The sequence below is a fragment of the Hyperolius riggenbachi genome, chromosome 10, assembly GCF_040937935.1.
Source record: "Hyperolius riggenbachi isolate aHypRig1 chromosome 10, aHypRig1.pri, whole genome shotgun sequence".
NCBI classification, from domain to species: domain Eukaryota; kingdom Metazoa; phylum Chordata; class Amphibia; order Anura; family Hyperoliidae; genus Hyperolius; species Hyperolius riggenbachi.
Genome location: NC_090655.1, coordinates 290,048,428 through 290,065,534, shown reverse-complemented (window position 1 = coordinate 290,065,534; position 17,107 = coordinate 290,048,428). Strand labels below are relative to the sequence as shown.

The window sequence follows — 17,107 nt, the reverse complement described above, 5'->3', positions numbered from 1 at the left end:
GCATGTTAACTCTAATAAGGCATGTTAACTCTGATAAGGGACGCTATTTGTTATAGTGAATCAACCCCGCACTGTGATCACATTCAGGCATCTGCACAACAGACTGTAAAAATAGCCCTGAATCTGGGCTGGCTAAGGCAGCTTTCACACTGCAAACTGGCTGTAGCAATGCGCCGCGCCCGTCACTCCCCATTGCACCGCTACAAACAGGCCCTCCGGGAACACCGCCTTAGTACACAGTGTTCCCTGTCTGGCATCCAGCCAAGCAGGAAGTGACATGCGCTTGTAGTCGGGGATATGGAAGTGCACAGAAGCGTAATGTAACAAGACGCTTCCACGCACGCCAACATGTTTAAAATCCCCGCATCGCCATAGACTAACATGACTTCCAGGCTGACGCAGATCACCGCAGGTCGCCACAGAAGCCGCACAGTAATGTAGTTCTGCGCCAGCGTTAGATCGGGCACTTCTGGTGCAGCGTACCGCAACGTGGGAAGTGTGAACTCCCCCATAGGGCTGCGGTAACCGTGCCAGTGTGAAAGCACTCCCAATGTAATGAGCTAGAGCCTAAATCACTGATATATTGGCCTTTATTCTGGTGGGGTTTTCATGCAAATTACCGCATGTACTGTAATTTACCGCATACAGTAATAAGATTTGGCAATTCTGGTAGATTTTAGTCATGAATGTGGTAAATTATGCGGTAATTTGCATTAATTTTACCGAAAATCGCTATTCTCATGCAAATTAGGGAGCATGTTAGCACATCATTTACCAATCAGTGTAAGACCTGCCTGTACCTGGTGGTAAAGTCCATTTGTGTGTATTTTGCAGTTTTTAGTGGAGTCTCTACTGCTGTTTTATTGGGGATGTCTATAAATATACATTCCATAGGTTGCTACATAATCAAATACACCTCCCCACCCAAAAAAAAAAAAAAAAAAATCTTCCAAAGACTATCCTACATTATGGAAGACAATTAAAGACTACTATAATTTATTTACTGCATGCAAAACTGCTGAAATACCGGAAGTTTTACTGCACTTTATGCATTCACCGCACGTTTTGCTTCATGCTTGGATATGCAGAAAAATCGTTCAGAATTGCTAAAAAAAAAAAGAAGAAAATCTGTCCCATAGCTTCCAGAACTGAGGCCTATGGCAATAAACAGAATATGCTGCCAGATCTGTGAGCGATGTTACTGCAGTTCCACATGGTGAGTGGCATTCTGCAGCATCACACAAGGCCTATAGCAATAAACAGAATATGCTGCCAGATCTGTGAGCGATGTTACTGCAGTTCCACATGGTGAGTGGCATTCTGCAGCATCACACAAGGCCTATGGCAATAAACAGAATATGCTGCCAGATCTGTGAGTGATGTTACTGCAGATCCACATGGTGAGTGGCATTCTGCAGCATCACACAAGGCCTATGGCAATATACAGAATATGCTGCCAGATCTGTGAGTGGTGTTACTGCAGTTCCACATGCTGGGTGGCATTCTGCAGCATCACACAAGGCCTATGGCAATAAACAGAATATGCTGCCAGATCTGTGAGTGATGTTACTGCAGATCCACATGGTGAGTGGCATTCTGCAGCATCACACAAGGCCTATGGCAATATACAGAATATGCTGCCAGATCTGTGAGTGGTGTTACTGCAGTTCCACATGCTGGGTGGCATTCTGCAGCATCACACAAGGCCTATGGCAATAAACAGAATATGCTGCCAGATCTGTGAGCGATGTTACTGCAGTTCCACATGCTGGGTGGCATTCTGCAGCATCACACAAGGCCTATGGCAATAAACAGAATATGCTGCCAGATCTGTGAGCGGTGTTACTGCAGTTCCACATGGTGAGTGGCATTCTGCAGCATCACACAAGGCCTATGGCAATAAACAGAATATGCTGCCAGATCTGTGAGCGATGTTACTGCAGTGCCACATGCTTGGTGGCATTCTGCAGCATCACACAAGGCCTATGGCAATAAACAGAATATGCTGCCAGATCTGTGAGCGATGTTACTGCAGTTCCACATGCTGGGTGGCATTCTGCAGCATCACACAAGGCCTATGGCAATAAACAGAATATGCTGCCAGATCTGTGAGCGATGTTACTGCAGTTCCACATGGTGAGTGGCATTCTGCAGCATCACACAAGGCCTATGGCAATAAACAGAATATGCTGCCAGATCTGTGAGCGATGTTACTGCAGTTCCACATGCTGGGTGGCATTCTGCAGCATCACACAAGGCCTATGGCAATAAACAGAATGTGCTGCCAGATCTGTGAGAGATGTTACTGCAGTTCCACATGGTGAGTGGCATTCTGCAGCATCACACAAGGCCTATGGCAATAAACAGAATATGCTGCCAGATCTGTGAGCGATGTTACTGCAGTTCCACATGGTGAGTGGCATTCTGCAGCATCACACAAGGCCTATGGCAATAAACAGAATATGCTGCCAGATCTGTGAGCGATGTTACTGCAGTTCCACATGGTGAGTGGCATTCTGCAGCATCACACAAGGCCTATGGCAATAAACAGAATGTGCTACCAGATCTGTGAGAGATGTTACTGCAGTTCCACATGCTGGGTGGCATTCTGCAGCATCACACAAGGCCTATGGCAGGAAACAGAATATGCTGCCAGATCTGTGAGCGATGTTACTGCAGTTCCACATGCTGGGTGGCATTCTGCAGCATCACACAAGGCCTATGGCAATAAACAGAATATGCTGCCAGATCTGTGAGTGATGTTACTGCAGTTCCACATGCTGGGTGGCATTCTGCAGCATCACACAAGGCCTATGGCAATAAACAGAATATGCTGCCAGATCTGTGAGCGATGTTACTGCAGTTCCACATGCTGGGTGGCATTGTGCAGCATCACACAAGGCCTATGGCAATAAACAGAATATGCTGCCAGATCTGTGAGCGATGTTACTGCAGTTCCACATGCTGGGTGGCATTGTGCAGCATCACACAAGGCCTATGGCAATAAACAGAATATGCTGCCAGATCTGTGAGCGATGTTACTGCAGTTCCACATGCTGGGTGGCATTGTGCAGCATCACACAAGGCCTATGGCAATAAACAGAATATGATGCCAGATCTGTGAGCGATATTACTGCAGTTCCACATGGTGAGTGGCATTCTGCAGCATCACACAAGGCCTATGGCAATAAACAGAATATGCTGCCAGATCTGTGAGTGATTTTACTGCAGTTCCACATGCTGGGTGGCATTCTGCAGCATCACACAAGGCCTATGGCAATAAACAGAATATGCTGCCAGATCTGTGAGCTATGTTACTGCAGTTCCACATGGTGAGTGGCATTCTGCAGCATCACACAAGGCCTATGGCAATAAACATAATATGCTGCCAGATCTGTGAGTGATTTTACTGCAGTTCCACATGCTGGGTGGCATTCTGCAGCATCACACAAGGCCTATGGCAATAAACAGAATATGCTGCCAGATCTGTGAGCGATGTTACTGCAGTTCCACATGCTGGGTGGCATTCTGCAGCATCACACAACAAGCAGCTCTGCAGTGTGTATCCTCAGTATAGGATCTAGGCAATCACTGCTTCCTCAATACAGAGCCCGGGCCCCTCAGCAACAAGCATAAGAGGTCTTGCAGCAAGCAGAGAGTTATCGCATATTGTTAGTGCAAAGCCATATGGAGTCTCCGCAGTGTCTGTGGATAATTCCTGCCAGTCCAGCAAGCGATATGCTGGTATATCCATACCTATGCCTAGCACCAGAAGCGTAGTGACTCTCACCTGCCAGCTGGAGGCGCTGCACCCCGATATCTGCCTCCACCTGTAGGGGCACCAGTCTGTGTTATAGCCTTAATGTGACAATGTCAGCAGGTGACGGTTTTCACCTCGCGATCTACCCACGTGTATATAGCTTCTCAGTATGGGACCGCCTCTTCTAGCTCCGCCCACCTACACGGTTTTCCCAGTCCTGGGCTTCCTCAGGGTGTTGAGCATTAGAGGGAGGTTCCAGAGCATTTATACTGTGCAGAAAATCTGCTGGAAGTATGTTCAGCCGCCATTTTAGATCCTGGAATATTTGCCCATATCGCTTTCAAACAAACAGAGATTCTAAATGTTAATGGGGATTCTTTCATAAAGAGCATTCACTGTAGCAGTAATCCGCTGCTGTGTTAGAGGCAGGGCTTGCTTTCCCAGGACCCCGTGGCAGTCTTGTATATCCCAGGGCCCCATGGCATTCTTGTGTATCCCAGGGCCCCGTGGCATTCTTGTATATCCCAGGGCCCCGTGGCATTCTTGTATATCCCAGGGCCCCATGGCATTCTTGTATATCTCAGGGCCCCGTGGCATTCTTGTATATCCCAGGGCCCCATGGCATTCTTGTATATCCCAGGGCCCCATGGCATTCTTGTATATCCCTGAGCCCCATGGCATTCTTGTATATCCCAGGGCCCCGTGGCATTCTTGTATATCTCAGGGCCCCGTGGCATTCTTGTATATCCCAGGGCCCCATGGCATTCTTGTATATCCCCGGGCCCCGTGGCAGTCTTGTATATCCCTGAGCCCCATGGCATTCTTGTATATCCAAGGGCCCCGTGGCATTCTTGTATATCCCAGGGCCCTATGGCAGTCTTGTATATCCCAGGGCCCTGTGGCATTCTTGTATATCCCAGGGCCCTATGGCAGTCTTGTATATCCCAGGGCCCTGTGGCATTTTTGTACACATTAATTTATTGATTTGTTAAGGAGGAATAAACGCTGGATGTCAGTATTCAGTATGGACTCTGTATGTTGTCTCCTATTCTGTATTGTGCACACTGCTGTACACCACCGCCTGTATTATTATGTACCCCAGGTTTGTTTCTTGTACAGCGCCATGGAATATGTTGTCTCCTATTCTGTATTGTGCATACTGCTGTACACCACCGCCTGTATTATTATGTACCCCATGTTTGTTTCTTGTACAGCGCCATGGAATATGTTGTCTCCTATTCTGTATTGTGCATACTGCTGTACACCACCGCCTGTATTATTATGTACCCCATGTTTGTTTCTTACTGTGTACAGCGCCATGGAATATGTTGTCTCCTATTCTGTATTGTGCACACTGCTGTACACCACCGCCTGTATTATTATGTACCCCATGTTTGTTTCTTACTGTGTACAGCGCCATGGAATATGTTGTCTCCTATTCTGTATTGTGCACACTGCTGTACACCACCGCCTGTAATATTATGTACCCCATGTTTGTTTCTTGTACAGCGCCATGGAATATGTTGTCTCCTATTCTGTATTGTGCATACTGCTGTACACCACCGCCTGTAATATTATGTACCCCATGTTTGTTTCTTGTACAGCGCCATGGAATATGTTGTCTCCTATTCTGTATTGTGCGCACTGCTGTACACCACCGCCTGTATTATTATGTACCCCAGGTTTGTTTCTTACTGTGTACAGCGCCATGGAACATGTTGTCTCCTATTCTGTATTGTGCATACTGCTGTACACCACCGCCTGTATTATTATGTACCCCAGGTTTGTTTCTTGTACAGCGCCACTGAATATGTTGCCGCTTTACAAATCAATAAAAATAATAATAATAATAATAATAATAACTATGCTTAGTCCTCTATGTACGCATGGATCAGTTTGGGAAGGTAAGTCTATCACTACCTCCCTATATAAACTGTTATTAGTGTATATTATCCTATTATCAGTGCCTCTGGTAATATATTATCTGCCAGTTTCGGTCCGCCCTCGGGGGAGGGGTGTGTCCCCCTTTTCTTCCTATCTACAGAGAGCGGCTTCTTAACCTTAGTGGAGTCAGGTCTAATCTCCCCACCCGTCCAATCAGTGATTGCCTTAGTGCTGACCCTCGCTTGTAAGAATAGTGTTTATACATTCAGCATCTGAAAATAATCTTCCCATAATGCACTACTGCTGGCTCTCCAGTTTCCATGTTGTCTTTCTGCAAGTCTCTATGTAGCCATGTTTATCTCATCATGTCACCTCAGTTCAGGGAGTTTAATGCTTTACAGACCAATGCAGTGAGCAGCATGAGAGAGTCCTCGGGATTCTGGGTAAATATGCTGCCATGTACATCAGTGTTTTCCCCAGAATTTTTTTCCAGCCGGGTGGGGCGAGATGAGAGAATGCAGGGCTGGTGCTTTTTTGCGCAATTGTGCTTATAGCATAGGAGCCGATGACAGCTGGGTGCTCACCAAAACTAGCCGGGTGTAGCACCCGGCTAAAAGAGCCTGGGGAGAACACTCTGCATCTACCAAGAGATAAAACAAACATTGGAAAATAACACTGATGGCCAAAACATTTCCCACACTCAGAGCAGTAATAGAGCTTCTCCCCAGTGATGAGAGAGGGATAAGCGGAACTGAACAGGCCTGTTATTGGCTGCTGCACTCCCCTCTCCATCCTCCCTACTGCCTGCTATGCTGGGAAGATGGAGAGCAGTATGCTGTGGCCACTTCAGGTTCACTGGAGGCAAAGCTATCACTGACCATTACTTACCACCAGTGTGACATCTCTTATGTACGACAAGATGTGGTTTCTGTACAAAACATTTCCCACACTCAGCACATGAATATGGCTTCTCACCAGTGTGAGATCTCTCATGACTGACAAGGTCTGATTTCTGTCCAAAACATTTCCCACACTCAGCACATGAATAGGGCTTCTCACCAGTGTGAGATCTCTCATGTCTGACAAGATGTCCTTTATGTATAAAACATTTCCCACACTCAGCACATGAGATCTCTCATGTTTCCCACACCAGTGTGAGATCTCTCATGTGTGACAAGGTTTCCTTTATGTCCAAAACATTTCCCACACTCGGCACATGAATAGGGCTTCTCACCAGTGTGAGATCTCTCATGTATGACAAGATGTGATTTCCATACAAAACATTTCCCACACTCAGCACATGAATATGGCTTCTCACCAGTGTGAGATCTCTCATGACTGACTAGGTCTGATTTCTGTCCAAAACATTTCCCACACTCAGCACATGAATAGGGCTTCTCACCAGTGTGAGTTCTCTCATGCCTGACAAGATGTCCTTTATGTATAAAACATTTCCCACACTCAGCACACGGATATGGCTTCTCACCAGTGTGAGATCTCTGATGGATGACAAACAATGATTTATGTGCAAAACATTTCCCACACTCAGCACATGAATAGGGCTTCTCAGCAGCGTGAGTTCTCTCATGTTTCACAAGCTCTGATTTACATGCAAAACCTTTCCCACACTCAGCACATGAATATGGCTTCTCACCAGTGTGAGTTCTCTCATGTTTAATAAGCGTTGCTTTATCTAAAAAACATTTCCCACACTCAGCACATGAATAGGCCTTCTCGCCAGTGTGAGATCTCTCGTGCACGTTAAGATTTCCCTTATGTGCAAAACATTTCCCACACACAGCACAGATATATGGCTTCTCACCAGTGTGAGATCTCTCATGTCTGACAAGGTTTGATTTATCTGCAAAACATTTCCCACACTCAGCACATGAATAAGGAGTTTCCCCAGTGTGAGATCTCTCATGACTGACAAGCTGTGATTTACATGCAAAACATTTCCCACACTGAGCACATGAATAGGGTTTCTCGCCAGTGTGAGTTCTCTCATGCCTAACAAGATGTAATTTCTTTGCAAAACATTTCCCACACTCAGCACATGAATAGGGCTTCTCACCAGCATGAGATCTCTCATGTATGAAAATCTGAGATTTCTGTGAAAACCATTTCCCACACTCAGCACATGAATATCGCTTTTCACCAGAGTGAGATCTCTCATGTTTGACAAGATTTGATTTCCATACAAAACATTTCCCACACTCAGCACATGAATATGGCTTCTCACCAGTGTGAGATCTCTCATGCCTGACAAGATATGATTTCCATGGAAAACATTTCCCACATATAGAACAGGAATAAGATCCTCCAGCAGGGGGAGAGCTGTGCTGGGTATGAGGCCCCTCAGGGTTAGACAGGTGAGGGGAGTCTGGGGGAATATTTGGGGTCACCAGGATATCTGCAGGAGACTCTTGTCCAGTGACATCATCATCCGTTGTACAGTCTGTGGATACAGAGCGACGAGTCTCTGAGAGGTTCCTGATGCCGGGACTCCGCCCTGCAAATAGAGAAACATCATCACTTCCTGTTAGAGAATTCTGAGGGGAGGAGCAATTATCATTAGGGAGGGTCAGTGAGCTGCTGATACCATATTTGGACCATAAGACGCTCCTGACCATAAGACACACCTCGGTTTAGAGGCCAGAATACAGGAAAAACAAAACACTAAATCTGGTGTGTCTGTGGGGGAGGGGCATCTGGTGGAACTGTTCCCAGCAATGTCTCTACATCAGCTTTCACCTCAAGGTACCTTTACATACAATGATTGATTGCTGGGGGTGGAAGCGAAGGGTCGGGGGGTTCCAGGCACTCTGCAGCCAAGGATTACATGTTTCTTTTTCTGTCCCTTTATGGCCAGGAGGACTCGGTCTCCCACCTTTCCCACCCACACTTGTTATAGATGCATGGACGACGGTTATATATCACCAGGGCTTGTGGCAAGGGGTGTGTCGCCGAGCACGATTGTCCACCACCTGAACTCACCTCAGTTTCTGGATAGCAGCACAAGGTGCTGAGAGGCTGAGGAAGTGTCTGGTGACAGCCAGCCTGTGGTGAGACAGCAGGAGGATGGCTGTATTGCCTAACAAGGCCATAGTGCTTCCTCACAGAGCCACACTACCCTGCTGCATTGCTTCTTACCTGTCCAGCCAGTGCGAGTCCACCATCTGCTCCTGTGTGTCCAGTCAGTGCAGAGTAACATGATCACACACAGCACCGGCACGCTCCGAGTCCCCCATCTGCTCGTGTGTGTCCAGTCAGTGCAGAGTAACATGATCACACACAGGATCAGCACGCTCCGAGTCCCCCATCTGCTCCTGTGTGTCCAATCAGTGCAGATTAACATGACCACACACAGGATCAGCATGCTTCGAGTCCCCATCTGCTCCTGTGTGTCCAGTCAGTGCAGAGTAACATGATCACACACAGGATCAGCATGCTCTGAGTCCCCCATCTGCTCCTGTGTGTCCAGTCAGTGCAGAGTAACATGATCACACACAGGATCAGCACGCTCCGAGTCCCCCATCTGCTCCTGTGTGTCCAGTCAGTGCAGAGTAACATGATCACACACAGCACCAGCACGCTCCGAGTCCCCCATCTGCTCCTGTGTGTCCAGTCAGTGCAGAGTAACATGATCACACACAGGATCAGCACGCTCCGAGTCCCCCATCTGCTCCTGTGTGTCCAATCAGTGCAGATTAACATGACCACACACAGGATCAGCATGCTTCGAGTCCCCATCTGCTCCTGTGTGTCCAGTCAGTGCAGAGTAACATGATCACACACAGGATCAGCATGCTCTGAGTCCCCCATCTGCTCCTGTGTGTCCAGTCAGTGCAGAGTAACATGATCACACACAGGATCAGCACGCTCCGAGTCCCCCATCTGCTCCTGTGTGTCCAGTCAGTGCAGAGTAACATGATCTCACACAGGATCAGCACGCTCCGAGTCCCCCATCTGCTCCTGTGTGTCCAATCAGTGCAGATTAACATGACCACACACAGGATCAGCATGCTTCGAGTCCCCATCTGCTCCTGTGTGTCCAGTCAGTGCAGAGTAACATGATCACACACAGGATCAGCATGCTCCGAGTCCACCATCAGCTCCTGTGTGTCCAGTCAGTGCAGAGTAACATGATCACACACAGGACCAGCATGCTCCTAGTCCCCCATCTGCTCCTGTGTGTCCAGTCAGTGCAGAGTAACATGATCACACACAGGATCAGCATGCTCCGATTCCCCCATCTGCTCCTGTGTGTCCAGTCAGTGCAGAGTAACATGATCACACACAGGATCAGCACGCTCCGAGTCCCCCATCTGCTCCTGTGTGTCCAGTCAGTACAGAGTAACAAGCTCATACACAGCACCAGCATGCTCCGATTCCCCCATCTGCTCCTGTGTGTCCAGTCAGTGCAGAGTAACATGATCACACACAGCACCAGCACATTCCGAGTCCCCCATCTGCTCCTGTGTGTCCAGTCAGTGCAGAGTAACATGATCACACACAGCATCAGCACGCTCCGAGTCCCCCATCTGCTCCTGTGTGTCCAGTCAGTGCAGAGTAACATGATCACACACAGGATCAGCACACTCCGAGTCCCCCATCTGCTCCTGTGTGTCCAGTCAGTGCAGAGTAACATGATCACACACAGGATCAGCATGCTCCGAGTCCCCCATCTGCTCCTGTGTGTCCAGTCAGTGCAGAGTAACATGATCACACACAGGATCAGCATGCTCCGAGTCCCCCATCTGCTCCTGTGTGTCCAGTCAGTGCAGAGTAACATGATCACACACAGCACCAGCACGTTCCGAGTCCCCCATCTGCTCCTGTGTGTCCAGTCAGTGCAGAGTAACATGATCACACACAGGATCAGTATGCTCCGAGTCCCCCATGTGCTCCTGTGTGTCCAGTCAGTGCAGAGTAACATGATCACACACAGGATCACCATGCTCCGAGTCCCCCATCTGCTCCTGTGTGTCCAGTCAGTGCAGAGTAACATGATCACACACAGGATCAGCATGCTCCGAGTCCCCATCTGCTCCTGTGTGTCCAGTCAGTGCAGAGTAACATGATCACACACAGCACAAGCACGCTCCGAGTCCCCCATCTGCTCCTGTGTGTCCAGTTAGTGCAGAGTAACATGATCACACACAGAATCAGCACGCTCCGAGTCCCACATCTGCTCCTGTGTGTCCAGTCAGTGCAGAGTAACATGATCACACACAGGATCAGCATGCTCCAAGTCCCCCATCTGCTCCTGTGTGTCCAGTCAGTGCAGAGTAACATGATCACACACAGGATCAGCATGCTTCGAGTCCCCCATCTGCTCCTGTGTGTCCAGTCAGTGCAGAGTAACATGATCACACACAGGATCAGCACGCTCCGAGTCCCCATCTGCTCCTGTGTGTCCAGTCAGTGCAGAGTAACATGATCACACACAGGATCAGCACGCTCCGAGTCCCCATCTGCTCCTGTGTGTCCAGTCAGTGCAGAGTATCATGATCACTCACAGCACCAGCATGCTCCGAGTTCCCCATCTGCTCCTGTGTGTCCAGTCAGCACAGAGTAACATGATCACACACAGGATCAGCACGCTCTGACTCCCCTCTTGTGTTAGTTTTGGTACTGGCTAGGCCTGAACGATTTATCGGTTTGATATCGAAATCACGATCACGGAAATGACGATTCCGTGATCGCCTAAGCAGCGGTTTTTCACGATTTCCTGCGGAGCTGCGCCCTCCTGCTGTGCAGTAGCAAATGGCCATCAGTTTCCTTCTCCCACTATGAGCAGCTCTTTGAACTAATAGCAGCAGTTCTTAATTCACTCAGTGGCTCAGTATCTTTGTCCTTCCGTCTTATGCCGCCTCCTCCTCCTACGTCATCAGCCCAGCGGCAGGCATGACCGAGCGGCAGACACTCTATTTGCTCCACGGATTCTTTAATTCTGCGGCTCTGCAGACCATAGGGAGAGACAACAGTTGTTTAAACCAGACTAGTGTCTGGTTTGACTTTTCCTCCCCCTTAGTTTCCCCAGCTAGCATGGAGCACTCAAGGAATTCCCTCCCCCCTTCCAGAAGTCGTCACTGCGCGGGAGGAGAGAACATATGGATCTGCACAGCGTGGAGGAGATTCAGTAAACAAGACTGAAGTGCGTGCTGGATAAGTGTGTGTCTGCATATCAATGTGTGCTGCAGAATGTGTGTATCAGTGAGAGTGAGTGCTGGGGAAGTGTGTGTGTGTGTGTGTGTGTGTGTGTGTGTGTGTGTGTGTGTGTGTGTGTGTGTGTGTGTGTGTGTGTGTGTGTGTGTGTGTGTGTGTGTGTGTGTGTGTGTGTGTGTGTGTGTGTGTGTGTGTGTGTGTGTGTGTGTGTGTGTGTGTGTGTGTGCGTGTGCGTGTGTCAGTGTGCTGCTAAGTAACCTACACTGGGGCAACTATACTGGAAGCACCTACCTGGCTAAACTATACTGGAGGTATTGTGAATTTAGTGCTATAGCTTAATTTGAAGAAAATCATGAAAAAAATAATCAAAATCACAATTTTTGAGAGAAAAATCGTAATTTCAATTTTTTCCTAAAATCGTGCAGCCCTAGTACTGGCGCCCTCTTGCTACCCCGGTGGTGCATGTGTGGCAGGGTCACACAAGAGGATACCAATACCAGGAAGTAACAGAAGATGGGACTCGGAGTGTGCCGGTGCTGTGTGAGATCATGTTACTCTGCATTGACTGGACAAGACACTGTGACCATACTGTGTACAGTAATGTACAGTGACTATTATCAACTTATTACAGAGCGGTAACACTAAGTCACCATTACTGTGACCAATCTGTGTGCAGTAATGTACAGTGACCATTATCAGCTTATTACAGGCTGGTAATACTAAGTCACCCCCTACTGTAACCAATCTGTGTACAGTAATGTACAGTGACCATTATCAGCTTATTACAGGATGGTAACACTAAGTCACCCCTACTGTGATTAATCTGTGTACAGTAATGTACAGTGACCATTATCAGCAATTATTATTACAAGCAAGTAGCACTAAGTCTTTCCTACTGTGACCAATCTGTGTACAGTAAGGTAGAGTGACCATTATCAGCTTATTACAGGCCAGTAACACTAAGTCACCCCTAATCTGACCAATCTGTGTACAGTAATGTACAGTGACCATTATCAGCTTATTACAGACCGTCAACACTAAGTCACCCCTACTGTGACCAATCAGCTTATTACAGTGACCATTATCAGCTTATTACAGGCTGGTAACACTAAGTCACCCCCTACTGTGACCAATCTGTGTACGGTAATGTACAGTGACCATTATCTGCTTATTACAGGCCAGTAACACTAAGTCACCCCTACTGTGGCCAATCTGTGTACAGTAATGTACAGTGACCATTATCTGCTTATTACAGGCCAGTAACACTAAGTCACCCCTACTGTGACCAATCTGTGTACAGTAATGTACAGTGACCATTATCAGCTTATTACAGGCCAGTAACACTAAGTCAGCCCCTACTGTGGCCAATCTGTGTACAGTAATGTACAGTGACCATTATCAGCTTATTACAGGCCTGTAACACTAAGTCACCCCCTACTGTGACCAATCTGTGTACAGTAATGTACAGTGACCATTATCAGCTTATTACAGGCCGGTAACACTAAGTCACCCTTACTGTGACCAATCTGTGTACAGTAATGTACAGTGACCATTCTCAGCTTATTACAGGCCAGTAACACTAAGTCACCCCTACTGTGACCAATCTGTGTACAGTAATGTACAGTGACCATTATCAGCTTATTACAGGCCAGTAACACTAAGTCACCCCTACTGTGACCAATCTGTGTACAGTAATGTACAGTGAACACTATCAGTTTATTACAGGCCAGTAACACTAAGTCACCCCTACTGTGACCAATCTGTGTACAGTAATGTACAGTGACCATTCTCAGCTTATTACAGGCCAGTAACACTAAGTCACCCCTACTGTGACCAATCTGTGTACAGTAATGTACAGTGACCATTATCAGCTTATTACAGGCCAGTAACACTAAGTCACCCCTACTGTGACCAATCTGTGTACAGTAATGTACAGTGAACACTATCAGTTTATTACAGGCCAGTAACACTAAGTCACCCCTACTGTGACCAATCTGTGTACAGTAATGTCCAGTGACCATGCTCAGCTTATTACAGGCCGGTAACACTAAGTCACCCCTACTGTGACCAATCTGTGTACAGTAATGTCCAGTGACCATTATCAGCTTATTACAGGCCAGTAACACTAAGTCACCCCTACTGTGACCAATCTGTGTACAGTAATGTCCAGTGACCATGCTCAGCTTATTACAGGCCGGTAACACTAAGTCACCCCTACTGTGACCAATCTGTGTACAGTAATGTACAGTGACCATTATCAGCCTATTACAGGCCAGTAACACTAAGTCACCCCTACTGTGACCAATCTGTGTACAGTAATGTACAGTGACCATTATCAGCTTATTACAGGCCGGTAACACTAAGTCACCCCTACTGTGACCAATCTGTGTACAATAATGTACAGTGACCATTATCAGCTTATTACAGGCCAGTAACACTAAGTCACCCCCTACTGTGACCAATCTGTGTACAGTAATGTACAGTGACCATTATTAGCTTATTAAAGGCCAGTAACACTAAATCACCCCCTACTGTGACCAATCTGTGTACAGTAATGTACAGTAACCATTATCAGCTTATTACAGGCCGGTAACACTAAGTCACCCCTACTGTGACCAATCTGTGTACAGTAATGTACAGTGACCATTATTAGCTTATTACAGGCCAGTAACACTAAGTCACCCCTACTGTGACCATTCTGTGTACAGTAATGTACAGCGACCATTATCAGTTTATTACACCCCGTTAACACTAAGTCACCCCTACTGTGACCAATCTGTGTACAGTAATGTACAGTGACCATTATCAGCTTATAACAGGCTGGTAACACTAAGTCACCCCTACTGTGTCCAATCTGTGTACAGTAATGTACAGTGACCATCAGCTTATTACATGCCGGTAACGCTAAGTCACCCCCTACTGTGACCAATCTGTGTACAGTAATGTACAGTGACCATTATCAGCTTATTACAGGCTAGTAACACTAAGTCACCCCTACTGAGACCATTCTGTGTACAGTAATGTACAGTGATCATTATCAGATTATTACACCCCAATAACACTAAGTCACCCCCTACTGTGACCAATCTGTGTACAGTAATGTAAAGTGACCATTATCAGCTTATTGCAGGCCGGTAACACTAAGTCGCCCCCTACTGTGACCAATCTGTGTACAGTAATGTACAGTGACCATTATCAACTTATTACAGGCCAGTAACAGAAAATCACCCCCTACTGTGACCAATCTGTGTACAGTAATGTACAGTAACCATTATAAGCTTATTACAGGCCGGTAACACTAAGTCACCTATACTGTGACCAATCTGTGTACAGTAATGTACAGTGACCATTATTAGCTTATTACAGGCCAGTAACACTAAGTCACCCCTACTGTGACCATTCTGTGTACAGTAATGTACAGCGACCATTATCAGTTTATTACACCCCGATAACACTAAGTCACCCCTACTGTGACCAATCTGTGTACAGTAATGTACAGTGACCATTATCAGCTTATAACAGGCTGGTAACACTAAGTCACCCCTACTGTGTCCAATCTGTGTACAGTAATGTACAGTGACCATCAGCTTATTACATGCCGGTAACGCTAAGTCACCCCCTACTGTGACCAATCTGTGTACAGTAATGTACAGTGACCATTATCAGCTTATTACAGGCTAGTAACACTAAGTCACCCCTACTGAGACCATTCTGTGTACAGTAATGTACAATGATCATTATCAGATTATTACACCCCAATAACACTAAGTCACCCCCTACTGTGACCAATCTGTGTACAGTAATGTAAAGTGACCATTATCAGCTTATTACAGGCCGGTAACACTAAGTCACCCCTACTGTGACCAATCTGTGTACAGTAATGTCCAGTGACCATTATCAGCTTATTACAGGCCAGTAACACTAAGTCACCCCTACTGTGACCAATCTGTGTACAGTAATGTCCAGTGACCATGCTCAGCTTATTACAGGCCGGTAACACTAAGTCACCCCTACTGTGACCAATCTGTGTACAGTAATGTACAGTGACCATTCTCAGCTTATTACAGGCCACTAAAACTAAGTCACCCCTACTGTGACCAATCTGTGTACAGTAATGTACAGTGACCATTATCAGCCTATTACAGGCCAGTAACACTAAGTCACCCCTACTGTGACCAATCTGTGTACAGTAATGTACAGTGACCATTATCAGCTTATTACAGGCCGGTAACACTAAGTCACCCCCTACTGTGACCAATCTGTGTACAGTAATGTACAGTGACCATTATCAGCTTATTACAGGCCAGTAACACTAAGTCACCCCCTACTGTGACCAATCTGTGTACAGTAATGTACAGTGACCATTATCAGCTTATTACAGGCCGGTAACACTAAGTCACCCCCTACTGTGACCAATATGTGTACAGTAATGTATAGTGACCATTATCAGCTTATTACAGGCCGGTAACACTAAGTCACCCCTACTGTGACCAATTTGTGTACAGTAATGTACAGTGTCCATTATCAGCTTATTACAGGCCAGTAACACTAAGTCACCCCTACTGTGACCAATCTGTGTACAGTAATGTACAGTGACCATTATCAGCTTATTACAGGCCAGTAACACTAAGTCACCCCTACTGTGTCCAATCTGTGTACAGTAATGTACAGTGACCATTATCAGCTTATTACAGGCCAGTAACACTAAGTCACCCCTACTGTGACCAATCTGTGTACAGTAATGTACAGTGACCATTATTAGCTTATTAAAGGCCGGTAACACTAAATCACCCCCTACTGTGACCAATCTGTGTACAGTAATGTACAGTAACCATTATCAGCTTATTACAGGCCGGTAACACTAAGTCACCCCTACTGTGACCAATCTGTGTACAGTAATGTACAGTGACCATTATTAGCTTATTACAGGCCAGTAACACTAAGTCACCCCTACTGTGACCATTCTGTGTACAGTAATGTACAGCGACTATTATCAGTTTATTACACCCCGATAACACTAAGTCACCCCTACTGTGACCAATCTGTGTACAGTAATGTACAGTGACCATTATCAGCTTATAACAGGCTGGTAACACTAAGTCACCCCTACTGTGTCCAATCTGTGTACAGTAATGTACAGTGACCATCAGCTTATTACATGCCGGTAACGCTAAGTCACCCCCTACTGTGACCAATCTGTGTACAGTAATGTACAGTGACCATTATCAGCTTATTACAGGCTAGTAACACTAAGTCACCCCTACTGAGACCATTCTGTGTACAGTAATGTAC

At 46.6% G+C, this 17,107-nt stretch overlaps 1 protein-coding gene across 1 annotated transcript in view; it reads right to left on the bottom strand.

Moving 5' to 3' along the window:
- Nucleotides 1–17,107, bottom strand: part of LOC137535590 (zinc finger protein 208-like) — a 269,482-nt gene that overhangs the window by 239,350 nt on the left and 13,025 nt on the right. The window contains exons 5-6 of the mRNA XM_068257441.1: nt 6,834–8,156; nt 6,533–6,742 (exon numbers count right to left, since the gene is read on the bottom strand). Coding sequence (XP_068113542.1) covers nt 6,533–6,742; nt 6,834–8,156 — 1,533 coding nt within the window. The remainder of the gene's footprint in view (nt 1–6,532; nt 6,743–6,833; nt 8,157–17,107) is intronic.